This window comes from Vanacampus margaritifer, chromosome 9 (assembly GCF_051991255.1).
Source record: "Vanacampus margaritifer isolate UIUO_Vmar chromosome 9, RoL_Vmar_1.0, whole genome shotgun sequence".
Taxonomy (NCBI): domain Eukaryota; kingdom Metazoa; phylum Chordata; class Actinopteri; order Syngnathiformes; family Syngnathidae; genus Vanacampus; species Vanacampus margaritifer.
This window is the reverse complement of record NC_135440.1, coordinates 7634732-7650312: the sequence shown is the minus strand read 5'-3', so window position 1 is coordinate 7650312 and position 15581 is coordinate 7634732. Positions and strand designations below refer to the sequence as shown.

The 15581-nt window shown below is 38.4% G+C and overlaps 1 protein-coding gene across 1 annotated transcript in view; it reads right to left on the bottom strand.

The window, feature by feature from the left end:
* Window positions 1–7754: 7754 nt before the first annotated feature.
* Window positions 7755–15581, bottom strand: part of bckdhb (branched chain keto acid dehydrogenase E1 subunit beta) — a 43257-nt gene continuing 35430 nt past the window's right edge. The window contains 2 exon segments of the mRNA XM_077576225.1: window positions 7755–8382; window positions 11840–11991. Of these exon segments, the coding sequence (XP_077432351.1) occupies window positions 11851–11991 (141 nt within the window). The 3' untranslated portion in view covers window positions 7755–8382; window positions 11840–11850.

Here is a 15581-nt window from a genome sequence, read left to right as displayed (position 1 = left end):
TCGGCTTACTTATCGGTTATCGACATCAGCCCTTTCTAAATGATTGGTTTATCGTATCTGTTGAAAATAGCATTATCATGCATCGCTAATAGCAACCATTTGCGGAATTTTGAACACTTTTTTTGGCTTGCTTTATAAACCGTCAATGACCATGGAGAAACATTTTTTACACAGTTATTGTGGAAGTAAAAGCACAGATTGAGATAGGCACGTTTTAAAGCTTTCGAGCTGATGTGAGTACTCACCATGTACAGCACATGCTTGGGTGCATGTGGATGCTGGTAAATGTTTAATGGGGCAGTGAAAAGATAAATGGAACAAAAACATGCAGATCTCCTCATCAATCTCTAGTGAAGTATCATACACGCCATTTACTGGAAGAGCAAAATGTTACACAGGGAATAAAACTCAGGTTTGATTTCATTTTGTACACCCTTTGTGGTTTGGAAAGGTTTGTTTTCTGTCACTGAGGTAAGATTTGCATGTGTAACACATTGTTACTTTTGTTTCTATAACAAAAGTATCAGCCGCAGTCTCAGGTGCCAAACTCAAATGCCTTTTATAAATGTCCAGCAAAGGCATCAAATCTCGTAATCGAAAAGGAAATGTAATAAATATCCCGTTTAGAATTAATACTTTCTTGTAATTCAGTGATCTAATCCAAGTGTGAGCTGGAACACGAGTGCTGGGAACACAGACGCAGTGGAAACACATCTCAGGGAGGACAGCGAGTGTGGTGCTTGTCAGTTTCCCAACAGACACGCAGTATTTGGCTTTGAATAAATCCCCAATTCACAGAATTGGAATTTTTCATCAACTTGCTACTTTATAAATTAGATACAGATAGATGTAAGTCAAAAATGATCTGCATTTGATTAGACCTGCATATGTGTATGTCACATGCACTCCCTCAATCCCACGGTGTGAAATCGCATATTTACTGTACATCAAGTAAAAAAAAAAAAAAAAAATGAGGGGAGGGCTATAACCACTTTGAAAGGCTACATACAGTGACTTACTGAAAATCGACTTTTCTTTTTGGGTCCAGAATCCAGATTTTTTATATAATGGTTTATGCCAAGACTGGTAAAATATATATTCAAGAGGACTATAACATGAGTTTTGCCTCACAGCAGATGATTTCTATTATTTTTTATTGCTATACGTTTGAGTGTAGTGACCTATCACCGTCCTCTCTGAACCTAAAACACACGCACACCAAAACAGTACACTTGAATTCTTTTGTATTATTATAGGAACTCAAGAAAGCGTGATCCACCATATATAAAACTGCCTCTATTTAATTAAACACAAATTTTTCTCACACGTTTTCTGTAGGTTTGAATTGTTGAATTGAGTAAAAAAGTAGCACGTTTTGTAAATAAAGACAGCCTTTTTGACATACCATAAATAATTGGTTTCATATGAAAAATAGTTTTCTGGATTTCACTGAACATTAATTGTCTACTTGTTTCCATTTGAAAAATGGTCTTTATAGACTTAATTTTTTTTTTTTTTTTAATTTATATGATAATATAAAGGCAAGTCGTTAATTTTTACCTGACATTGTAACTGCAGTCCCAGACCACAGACTTAAAGCAATACACCATTTATTAAAAGCTGACCAGCTATTCTGTGAAATGATTCATTTAAACTCTTCCCTGGGAAAAAAAAAATCATCAATTTATATTGAGTGATACTGATTTAATCGTACTTTTTAGAGCTATTTTTGCATTAGGCAGTACAGTATAGTGGCCATTTTTTGTCAGTCACGTGATCAACGTAACGATAAAATCACATGGCTTTGAACGTCTACAAAGACACTCACCAGGCTTCATATACAGTATTTGACGCTACCAGTCTTGTACTTTAAGCGGGTACACACCAGTATGGAGTACCAGTAGTACTTCTCAATTTGAGCCTCTAGTGTGCCAGGACTTCACATGAATCCCACGATTGATGTTGTTGATCTACTATTTCTAGGAGCTTAGTGTGCATTGGTATGCACCACGTCACCTGTCCTTCATGAGGCAGTCCGTGTCGAGCGTGCGGCAGAAAAAGGATGTGAGAAAGAATGAAGATTGAATCATGTAAACACAATGTAAAGAGTAGGTCTCTTGAGGTCTCCCTGATTTGTTGGAATTTAGATGTTTCTGGGGTTGGTGAAGGACTCTGGTTGGTGGCCCGGTAGGTGGTGGGTGGTGTCTGGTCGGTGCTGGATTTCACTTTCCTTTCTTTGGTCCTTCCTCGGGTCTCCTGACGGCTTCACGACTCTGGCTGGAAGTGTTCGGTTTAGGTGAACGGTATGGGATTTTTCTAATAGGTTTTAGGTGAACTAATGAATACACATACTCACGCACATACAAAATAAAAATGAAATTAAAAATAAGAGAGCAATGATGATGACATGTCAAATTGGTAAAATTACCGAATGAACAATACTGAGCTCTCCGGGAAAAAAAAAATGTAAAGAGTAGACACTTTGGAACGAGTAATTTATAGTCATTGGTTGATGACTGTAACCTGTGATTTAAAGAATTCTACATAGAAATTCCAACTGTATTCTGCTTTTTCTTATAAGTGGAAACTGCGGTAACCAGTGCTTGCTCTTTCTGTTAAGCTAAACATTTTTTAGGGCTGTCCTAATGATAAACAGCAGCGTTACAGTTGTTCCGGTCCAATAGGTCCAATAGGTCAGTCAGTCTCATTATGCAGACTCCTGTTAACAAGCTCAGCTTTTCATTTAGGTTGAACTGTGGACAAAATAAGAAGAGTATTTGAGGGGAAGTGAATTGCATGCTGATGTGAAATGATGGACATTTGAAGCACCAGCAGTAATTGGTGCAGCTCCTCCTCAATCTGAGCAGTCAAAAGATGTGGGAATGATAAAATGCTCTGCTCATTTGAACGGCTTTTCTCACCAGGAAAGGTTTCCAGAAAATAAGGTCCTGGTTTAATTACCAAAACAAAAGTACTCTTCATGATGTTGACAGGAAATAAATCCAACTCCAACTTTCTTTTGAAACAACAACAATTTATCTCATCGTGATATTCAACTTTAACCACAGAGGAGACTGTCCCAGGCATGAGCTATCATAATGAACTATCGAAATATCTGCTGGATGTCGAAAAACACAACCCGAGCAATGCCATGAATTTGTAAGGATGCTATAAAACATGAACCAGTTAACCGTGAAAGTGCACAGGAGGCCACATGACAGGCTAAGCGGTTTGGTAATCTCCAGTAATCTCTGGTTGTACATTATGTACCACATCATCTTCACCTCTTGGAGCGACATGGTTGGACATACCACCCCTGGTTTGTGTGTTTTATGTAAATATAGTGTGTAATGACACACTGTCAGAGCACAGATGGTATTATGGGCTTCCTTCCAAGCAGAGGTCACTTCTGCCACCCCGCCCAAAAGGAGGTGCTGCACCACCACTGTGGTCAAAGGACCCGCTTTCACTGACCAAAATGATAGATGATTTCATATCTCTAATGTTAACCTGATTATTTGCATGCTTGGTGCAAAAGTATGTGAACTTCTCACTTAATCTGACATTGTGCCTCCCTTTGCAATGAGAACTTCATCCAAACACTTTCTTTAGTGACATATCAGTCTTTCACATTTACTTTGGGGGATTTTTGCAGCCAATTGAGAGAGGTTAGATGGGCGTCTATCATAAACTGCCCGCTTCAGGTCCCGCCACAGTATTTTGAAATAATTTAAGTTAGGATTTTGACTGGGCACATCCAGAACATGAAACTTGTTGTTCTTCAGCCATTCCTTAGTTGCATTGCTGGAATGCTTTGGATTATTGTCATGTTGCATGATCCATCTTCTACCAGGCTGTAACTTCACATAGAACGGCTTCAGATTATGGATCCAGGATTTCACAATATTCCTCTGAATTCATGATTCTCTGGATTATGTGGAGTTGTCCAGGACCTGAGGATGAAAAGCCAGCCCAGAATTTAACGTTCTCACCCCCCTGCTTCATTGTAGAGAGAAGGTCCGTTTGCTGGTATGCAGTGTTGACTTTTCACCAAACATGACTGTTTTAGTTGTGACCAAACAGTTCAATTTGGGACTCATCTGTCCATAGAAGGGACGTCCAAAAAGCTTCAGGTTTGTCCAGGTACTCTCTGGCAAAGTTGACATGGGCAGCTTTGATCTTTTTTGTGACCAGGGGCTTCTATCTAGCAAGCCTTCCATGAAAGCCTTGTTGATTGACTTTTCTTTTGATTGTTGAAGCATGCACATGTGTCCCAGATGCAGCAAGAGGTCTGCAAATCCCTCGATGTGATGCGCAGGCTGGCTTTCACCTGAATTATCATTTGTCGTGTTTTTTTTTTTTTAGATGACTTTATAGCTTTCCCCAGACAGATGTGCTGTCACTACCCACTTCCTGAGGTCCCTTGAGATTTCTCTTCCTCTCAGCATGACTGACCTGTATGGGTTCACCTGGGTAAGACTTAAGTGAGGTTAGGTTATGTCTCTGTTTCAGTCAGTGATGCACAATTTCTTCGCTAAACCTCTCATTTCATTGGTCCATTTCAGTGGTTAGTTTAGCTACCAATTTGTCCTTACCTGATCCTATTTGACTGCTTGTTTTAAGCAATGCAGCTCAGGGTTCACTTACTTTTGCACCGACATGAATTGACCAAAAACTCTTTTTAATTTAGTTTTGACTACACAACAATGCATTGAAATACTAAACCTACATCTGTTATTTCATATAAAATGTAATGGCTCAGACTAAACAACAAAATCAGGTTGAAACAATTGGAAAATCCAAATTGCTCAAGAGGTTCACAAATTTTTGAGCAGCACTGTACATACATACATCACACAGTATCACAATGGCTCAGAACGGTTGGAGGAACTGAACCCCATTAGTTTCCTATGTGCATTCACCGAACCTTTCTATACTACACACATTCGTCCGACGGCTTTCTTCTTTCGCTCGACACAGTACAAAGGGATTACAGTAATAATGAAATCACACAACGTACCATCACGAAAGTCAAATTGGGTGTGTACTTTGACCTCTACCGAACCCCTGAGACTTAACTGAACCCGTGGGGTTCGATCGAACCCAGGTTAAGAACTGCTGCATTATCATGTACCTGTATAGTTGTTCTATAAACTCAAAAGCAGGGTCTCAAACTCACGACTCGGATTTGCTGCCTGCAAGGGCATTGACGTGCAGTAGGCAAGGTAGGCACTGCCTACCTCAGGCTGAATTGAAAGTTTAAACCGTTTGGCTTTTTCTATTTATTTAAATTATTTATTTCATTTCACAAAGCCTACCTACACTATCTACAGGTTTAAAAGTGACATTTGGCCATTTTCATACCTCAATTAAACATGACTCATTACATACTGTAGGTGTCGGGCCGCATTCCTGCAGGTTTTGGAGGTTTCCCTCTTCCAACACAAGCTGATTCCAATCAGCAGGATCGTTATCAGGCTGATGCACAGCTTGCTGATGAGTTGATTATGTATTAGCTGTGTTGGAGAACGGAAACATCCAAAACCTGCAGGGCCGCGTAGCGACGTGTGTTCGCGCATGCGTAGTCAGTTTCCCAGTAGAAAAGTCCTTTAAGCAAATAGGCAGATCGCTATGCAGCCTTTTTCTACGTCGCTGTATTATTCTTATGAGAACGTGCGTTCGCTCAGTGCCTTCGTGAATTCAAAACACAGTGCACAGCAAAGCGGTAAGATGACGCCACTCTGGAGAATATAAAATTATTTTTACGCCTTTCTTTTGAGGGAATAGCCATCTTTTGAAAGATGGGAGACCAACGCCTTAGCTACCGGATCTTCAGCAAAGTAAGGGACAAAGAATTATTTGTACTTTTCACAAAGAATAGTGCAAAAGGAAAGATTGGCTTTGTGGATGTGCTTCGATTAGCTGGCGGTTTTCACTTTACATGTTACATGGTGTTTGGCATTACAATTGCTAGCTTGATTTTGTGAGGAATTAGGCTGTTTTACAGGGAAATATTCACCTTATTACATTGCACTGCAACGTTTACTAAACAGAACTTTTGCTGAGTGGCAAGTGTTGAGCTGCCGCACCGGAGGCGATGGGTACGAACCCCGCTCGAAGTACAACATTTTAAAAAAAGAAACCCCTAACCCAAAAAATGTAAGACTTCAAAAGAGAGTAATGTTTTTTTGTTTTATTTTCTACCCATACAGAAGAGGTAAATGTTAAAATAGTTTGAATGTATGGCATTTTGAGTGTCCTCTTTTTTTGGAAATGAAAATATGGTCACCCTAGGATACGTTGTACACTCGCCTGCCGACACACAAATTTTTAATTGGTGTTGCGTCTCAATTTGCGACTGCCAGCCTACCCAAACCTAGAGCTCACTGCACGTCACTGCCACAGGGTGATATTTTATTTATTTTATTTTTAATTGCACACTTCACCTCACTACTTGAATATTGTAATGTGTACAAATGGACATGATGGAAACACTTACTGCAAAGCTTTAAGTCAAGCCACCACAGAAAACATTTCTTAACAACACTAAATTGGCCAACTGTACAGTACAAAGGGGGTATAATGATTTAATCAGATTGCTGTGTTCCTTTAAAACTTCACAACATCCTCTGGAGATATTTCAAAGCCCCACTCGCCACCTCATGCAATAGGGAAAACATCACTTTAATTTATTGGTCCAACTTTGAAGTGACTCTCACCTTTCTTCTCAACGTCGATACGTGGAGTTCACCACTTCAGGCGCAAATAAAAAGTGAAAACTTCAAGCATGGGGCCATCCTCTCCTTGGGGGGCACTTATCGTAGTAAATGGTTCATTAGGAAGCTGCTTATTCTGTCCCCAGGCTGCATGAATGTAACCGTAAGGCAGCAATACTGTAAACCCAGTGGGGAAACACATTTACCAAGCAAAACAGGGAGCCATATAAAAGCAACATGGAAAATCTGACCAAAAAAGATGCAGATCATAAAAATAATACAGTATATACTGTAGTAGTAAACATTTGCACTTGTGTGGTAACTTACCATGCATCCGTCAAGTACTCACAACGCTTCACCTTTTCCACATTCTTATTAAAAATTGAGTAAATTCATGTTTTTCTCATGACAATTATTGCAAAGGAAAACATAATCACAGCTCTTGCCATGACACTCAGAATTGAGCTCAGGTCCATCATCCTTGTTTCTATAGTTTAATCGCAATCCACGTGGCAAATTCAGTTGCTTGGATATGATCTGGAAAGGCACGTGCCAATCTATTGAAAGTCCCACAATTGACAGTGCATGTTAAAATTGTCTGTAGACCTCAGAGACAGGATTGGCTCCAGGCACAGATCTGTGCATGTGTCTCAAAACAAAACTGCTACTTTGACGGTCCCAATGATCACTGCGGCCTCTACCATTGGTAAATGAAAGAAGTTCGGAAACATCAGGACTCGTTCTAGAGCCTGTCAAAACCAAAGGAGAAGGCCCTCAGTCAGGGAAGTGACCAAGAACAAGCAATTCACCAAGACAGTTAATGGAAATATTCTTTTGCTGTTTTTTTTTTTTGCTTCAAGTCACTTTCAGGATATGGACTTAAAGGTATTTACGTCTTATTAAAGATTCATCAGGAGGTTCCAAAAATATGGAACATGACTGAAATTGCCCTGGTCAAAACATTATATGGCGGGTATAAAGCACCGGCAATGTAAACATGTATGACATATGGAATTATGTACATTAAAATCAACACACTTCTACAACCACCATTTTATTTTTGCAAGAGACCAACTAAAGAAAAAACAGAAACAACAATAAACTAATGTAGTTGTTAAACACATTGTGGATATTCTATAATTATCCCATCATGATGATGTGGTCAAATAAATTGTGTTCCAAACTTTCCTGACACTGTGGTGAACTCCGTCACGACAAAGTCTGCCAGCGCAAAACTGTGCACACTGCAAATTAAAAGGCGATTACACTACTCCACCACACCAATATCTATATTTTTATTTCCCTGAAAATCAAAATAATGTGTCTGAAGGGACTGAGGGTGGGAGTTGGAGGGAGTGACAAGTATAAGATCATTAAATGTTAGAATTCCATTTTATTGCTAAAGTCAAACTCAAATGTAGTTAAATATAATAATGGACCATGGCATCCTCATGGTTGCAATCAAGGACATTATAGAATAAGATTCCCTAATCCAGAGGTAATGTAAAAGTATTAGAAGTGAGGGCACACAGGGACATGGAGTCATCTGGACACGACTTCCTTACTGGATGGTCAACAAAGCGTCCTTCCCGGGCTGCTCTCCACTGATTGGATACATGAGGAGGAAAATGGGGAGCACACCGTTTAGGGCTTTCAGGCGCTGGCTCTGGAACAGGAGAGTTTGAGAAAGTTAAAGTGAATCACTTGGCAATGATGACAGATGAGATGGAAAAGTCATGGAGAGAGATGGTGAACAGCGAGGATGAACGCTGACGTCTGTTGGATTTGATTGAGAACGTTATTAATGGCTCGGTGGCCCTCGGGCCAACTCTTCTGTACCTATAACTCAAAACAAAAAGTAAAAGGGGATAACCAAAGTGTGGCTGATTCAAAGCACCACAGTTCACAGGATTATTGAGCCCTCCTGGAAGCAATCAGGCAACAGTGTAGCCTCTGGAGACATGTAAGTCTGCTGAGCATTAGCAGTGGACTTGAATGATAATGAATTGGGGGAAAAGCTACAGTATATGGCATTAATAATTTGCAACAGTGGTGTTGCTGGCAGTATGCTGAAGAATAGCAAAATCTGTTTGTACGTTAACAAAGCTACATCGGACACGCCACACGTCAAACTCACACGGATATGCACTAAGTGAGAGATGTCCATGTTTTGAACCTGTGCACAGATTTCTGACACAACGAGCTGTCTGCTCTCTGCTGACAGGAACATATTTTAAACACATGGTCAAAGAACTGCCTCGCGCATTCAAGTTCAGCCAACAAACACAACAGTGCTCCATAAACACTTATGTGAAGCTAAAAGCTGCTAATGTGAATACAAGAACAGTAAAGATCAAGTTCCGCATTGCCTAAATGCTTAACTTCACTTTGTAAAAGGGATGCAGCCCATTGCAGCAATATTGAATGCCTGAACTTAATGGCAGGTAAATGAAAATTTCACTTTTATGTTTTGTCTATAATACATATGCCAATACACTAAAAAGAGACATTTTCGGATCGTTAAACTACAATATGTGCCCATAACTTCTTAATATGATTAAACCCTACATAATACAAATGAAAAAGAAATTACATTTAATTTTATTCACACAGAGTACAGTAATGGTTTGTGATGCCTCTATTCATTTTATTACACACCTCAAGTATTTTTAGTCAGGATTATGCTGGATTAACACTGCAGGATGAAATCTCCCATTACAATTAAATGTCTACTGATTTATTGATTTGTCTATTTCCATGTACACAACGTTTCAAGTGACACACACACACATATATATATATATATATATATATATATATATATATATATATATATATATATATATATATATATACAGTTGTGTTTATATTAGCAGAACACACAAACAACAACAACATGGAATTTAGGCAGCTCCGCACATCAACTCATTCAAACCCCAAAACATGTAAATACGTTTAATACTTTGTCCTTCACTCCCAAAAACGTATTTATATATTTATGTTTTTTATGCAAGAGCATACAGAAGGCTTTTATGCAGCTGCTGACATGAAGAGGTGGCTTAAAGCAATGGTAGTTATTACAAAAAAACGATGGCAGCAGAGGATAAGAGATCAGCCAGGGCCATGTTGCAACAAGCTCTTTTTGCCAGTGTTTTCAACACGAATTTGAATAATGATGAAACATACAAAGATGGAAATATACTTTTTTCCTGATGACAGAAGGAACTCAAATTTTTCTTTTGGTAGGTTCCATGTTTTTAGAACTATAGAGCACAACATTCTGGGGGTCTTGCAAAATCAGTAAAAAATCCAGTAAAATAGCTAGGAGCAAAGAGGGTTGCTTCAGAGAAAATGGCTGGGAGTGAATGAGTTAATAACTACATAGGTGCCAATATCGGGTAGTGACAAAACAGAAGTAAACACATAATGCAAATATTAGACATTACTGTTTGGTTGACCATGGCTCTGATAAGGTATAAGATTTGTATCTCCATTTGGAAGAGGACTGACTGTTTTGAGGATATCCAAATCCATTTTTTTCACCTCTTGATGCAGCAATGTTACATCTGAAATGTGCCACTTGACAGCAAAGAAAATCTGGATTCTGTCACATCATAACAACCATGCATAAGCATGACTTAAGCAATATTTGCCCACTCGTCATCTTAAGAACTCTTTACAGGCGATCTGTATTTAGAAGTGTTTATCATTTCCGTCACCTGGACTTTGACTTTCGTGGTAGTTGAATGAAAAGCAGGAAAAAAGCTGATGTTTCGGGCTGTCACTATCAAATATTTTTAGAATCCATTATTTGAGTGATCATCCATCAATTAATCAGATCAAATTTTATTTTGCATTAAAGTGTATTACAAAAAATGTTTTCCCCAATTATTGTTTAGTAGTAAATTATTGTTGTTTATTTGGATTTTTTAGTGCTAAAAAACAACTGAACAGCAATTAAGCAAAGTCACACAAGGGATTGATGTTGTACTCAGTAACCTTTTTGAAAGTGATTTACTAACTGGTTCGGCCATTGTTTTACAAAGTGCAAGCAGATGTTTGCAAATGTCTTTGATTAAACACAAAAGATTATCAGCCTGCTTTCATGAAGGACTACAGAAATCAGAGAACTGTTGAGAGGTCGTAAAAAGAGAGAAACTAAAACGATGGCTCTCATTTGATGTCTGCTATTGGGTGCTGATGTGCATGTTAGCTCAAATTTGAGATGGGAGCTTAAAAAACAAAATGACTGCTTTAAAGTTCTGAGGTGTCTTTGTGAAAACTCAAATCCCAGTGATTGCAAAGGGCTGTGTGTGATGCCATACAATGAAGAGACCGCTTCGGAGGAAAATACATGTACAAATAATTACAGCGCTGTCAAGATTTTTTGGGGGTGATGTTAAATGTTATTTAAAGCTCCTTTTCACCTCATATTAATGACACAAATTACAAGCCACATACTGACTGACCTTAATATAGAGTAAATGCCGGAAAATTTGATTCTTCCACCTCATAAATCATGTTCAAAGAAATGTACAAGTTCTTCCTTACTGTAGAACCGTCTGCAATGTGAACTACATTTTGTTTCGTTTCCAAATGATGTGCCAATTTAATTTACTCACAGTAATGCATGAATTCTTGGAGTGCATCATTTTGTGTGTACACATGTATTTGAATCTTCTTATTTGTGTACATATCTTCTAGTCAAGCCAATTACCTAATGCCTATAATGTATTATTATTATTATTATCATTATTATTATTATCATTATAGGGAGTAAGGATAATTATGAATGAATGATTTGCACCTGTGTGGGCGGTGCACTCTATATATGCGTATCCACGCCGAGCTGTCTTAATGTCGAATGTCAGGACTGGGACGCCTCAACGGTTTACGACCTACCATTATTCACGCCAACTATTAACTAAGACTAACTGAGCACAAATACTGCTACTACTGTTAAATGTGGACAAGTACGTGAGGCAGTGTGAGTGTGTCAATGCGTGCGTGTGAGCAATAAACGGCAGTTGAGTTGTTTGTATCCGCCGTGCCTGTCCTGTCTACCCTTCCAGAGGGAGTTGGTTAAACTAAAAGTGAGTTTAATTAAAAAATGGGACACTTACCATATTCCATTTCAGTAGTTGATCATCTTTTTGATTCCTTCAAAGCACTTCCACTTATCTGGGATGTAGAATGGTTCAAAAATATGAGGGAAGGGAGTGTCATAACCACACACTCTACTAATGGGAGCCTCCAAATTAAGGAAACACTCCTCCTAAAAATAGAAAATTAAAAGGAAACAGGTCAGTATAAATTCCTTGCATAAAATAATGCATACAAAGCTATAACAAACAAATTGACAAAACAAAATGAAGCAAGCTATTCCTGTGAAGAGGCTTGGAGGATAGATGACAGAGGTATTACTGAGAATATATTATTTTTATTTGGAACTTCTCCATGGGTGCTCTTCATTTTACTAGGGTGGCTTCTACAATGTATCATCTATTAGCATGGCACATCTTGATTTGCCAATCCTTCTTTGCAAAAGCTACTTTGTGAGCCGGAAATGCATGACTAGCTCCTACAGTGGACACCCGCACTCCCACCTGGAACGTATTATAAAGTGTGAAAAGAAAGAGTAACTGCATCACACTGAAGCCACACACTATTCTGTAAACAAATACAGTACAGCTCAGCCTCTGGCTATACATATTTGCTGACAATTCAGCAGCTATAACTTATTTTTATTTCAACTGTTCTCTGTACATAACGACACTAACCAGAATTCTATTCGCTGTAGCTTTGATGAAAAGTCTGAAATTAATCATAATCTTTACAGTGGTAGTCTAATACATTTGTTAAACACTGCACAGAGCTGTGGTTCTTAACTTGGAATGGAACGAACCCCAGGGGTTTGGTGAGTCAGTCGCAAGGGTTCGGTAGAGGTCAAGAGTAAGACACACACCCGACTCATATGATCCATGCTGGCGCCCCGCTTGGCCATCAGTAGCTGCAGGTGATCATGCTACATTTCTATCAGTAATCTATCTATCAGTGCTGAAGGGAATTTGGTGCGCTCAGTAGTCTACTTGCGACTGTTAGGATGGTTTGTCATGTGATTCCTCTATTTATTTATTTTTTATCCCTTCATGTTAACTATGTCGAGCAAAAAAAGAAAGCAGTCCAGCAAATATGTACAATATAAATTCACATGTATTACAGAACAAATGCTGTTCCACAGGCTTCAATTCTGGGGCCTCTGCTGTTTTCACTGTATCTGCTGCCCCTGGGTTCCAACTTAAGAAAACAGTGGTGGTTGTTTTAACATGCTCTATAAAAATAGTTGAGTTGAGTCCTAACTGCATGTTCTACAATGCTAAATTGAGCAATTCTAATCTAGCACAACTAGCTAGCAAAACTAAAGGAACACTTCCTTAACTCTTTGACTGCCAAAAACGTTAAATAACGTTTAGTAAAATCCTATGGAGGAGTGCCAAAGACGTTAAAAGACGTTTTTTTCAAAACAGAGGTGAAACTAACCATTTTCTATTGTTGATTACTGAAAAACGGAATAAGGTAGAAACAAACTTTTTTTTCTGATGAAAGATGAGAGTCCAATCTTTCATTTGGTAGTATGTGTGTTTCCATAGTCCAAACACATCATTTTCTGTGGACCTTGAAAGATCAGTCAAAAATGCTTAAATCGGCTGGCACCCACGGCATCCCTTTTCTGAAAACGTCTGGCAGTCAAAGAGTTAAGCTGCAAAGTAGATGGAGATTGCAAGAACATGCTTGCTGAATTCCATATGAAGAGATAGATTTGATGAAAAGGTTACTCTTCCTGTTCATTTTGTTCACCAGTAAACCTTATACCCAAAGTTTTGAATTTGTTAAAAACAACAACAACAACAAACTATCATTTTATTTTTCAATAAAGAAGTTTCGGTGAACGTGAATAGGAAACTAGTGGGGTTCATTACCTCCAACAAGGTTAAGGAACACTAATATAGAGACAATTTTATAAGAAAAGAGCATCAAGCATTTAAACTTCCCAGCCTTGTTCCCGCATAATGTCATTTCCTTTGATACTATGTCTGAATACACACCAAAGCTAAATACTTGCCATTTGTTGTTTTTGAAATTAAATTGTATAATATTCAATGAATGGGGAATATGAGTTGAACACACCCTCCTTTTCATCACTTTCTTTGCCCCTCAGCCTTTGACTGGAACACAACTTGACAGATTTTTTCCAACAGACTGTGGTAGATCCAGACAGGAACCAAAATATACGAATAAAACTGGAACTCTAGTTTCCAAGTTTTTTTCAGTTTGCTTAAGAATGTTGTATTTGGTGTTTAAAAGTTCAAGACAATAAGCGATAGTGAAATAGCTTTGCGTTTGCTTTCGTTGCTCAAAATACGATGATAAGTTTGTTTGATTTGTGTTCACACAGCAAATAATTCTGAGCACACCAAAATGTGTTGGAAAGAAAGCATCTGGAGCAAAACCGGTGACTGATAAATGATATATAGAAACGCACATCCCTTTATTCAACCACCTAATCTGTATGCAACATGAAGTTACATCACTATAATGATTTTGGACCCTAGTGGGAACAAAACACTTTGCTTCATCCTGTTAGCTGCCAATACTACCACTAGTGGTACTACGCACACACACACTGTTTGGAACCATACCAAGAGCAACTCTTGCGGGAATACAGGTGGCAACATTTGATCAATTTGACAATTTTTACATGCATCAACTGTTTGTCCTCCATTTTATCCAATATATTGTTTTAATACCCTACTCTGTGTGTATTTGGATATTTCTGATACAAGCACTATATTTCTCCGCTGGCCACTCAGTAAATGTACACTTCAATTCACTGGAAAAGTATGATCTAGGGTTCAACTCACACAAGAGGTCTTTATGCCACATATTTGAGCATGGGCACAATCTTTGTTTAAGGAAAGTTGACAGCTTTGTCTGTTTTTAAAGTGGGTTTTGCGCTCAAAAACAAAATCTTAATGGAAAAGAAGGGCGGATAATATGAGCTGTCACGTAAACTAATCTTATCTAATCTAAATGAATTTCAATGCGAATCTAAAAAACATTAAGTCAGGTTTACATCCAATTGTCTCAAAATTTTCAAGCAAATTTACTGAAAATGTGCAAAACAGACATGCCCGTTTCCATCTGTTCTTCTTTTGCAAATATTGGGAGGGGACTCTGCTGCTGTAGGTGGCGGTATACACCATAGAGATGTAATCCACCAGTACTTTAAAAAAAGAAGAACAGGTAGCGACTGTGCCGTGTGATGACGTCGTATGTGACGTTTGCTTTTGTAATTCTTGATAAACCGTAGCGTTTCTTTGCTGTTTTCCATCTAAAATACCATTAACATTAGCTTCTTTAATTAATATAAAAAAGTTTCTGTTTCATCGCTCCCCCAAACATACCTTTTACTTTATCGTCCGCTATTGTTTTGTGAATACAAACGTATGTGTGACGTAATATCCGGTCAAAACGTGCAACTTGTATCTGGTATTTTCAGCGTGTATTTGCAAAACCTGCTTCCGTAGCCAAAATTAGCATTTAAAACTTTTTGGGGTAAATTTTGGGCCTTTTTTCGAATTTCTAGTGTGGAAATGGCTGGATGGAAACCCCAATATTGATATACTAAGAATATCTTCATTTTGATTTGACCTGGCCGACCGTTGACCTATTTCGTTTTAACTAAGATTTGACAAACTTACCATTATCTTAGATTTTACACGTGTAATTTTTAAGTACCGTACCGAAAGACTGCTTTTGACTATTTCAACCAATGGAAAGTGAGTACAGTATACACGGACAAAC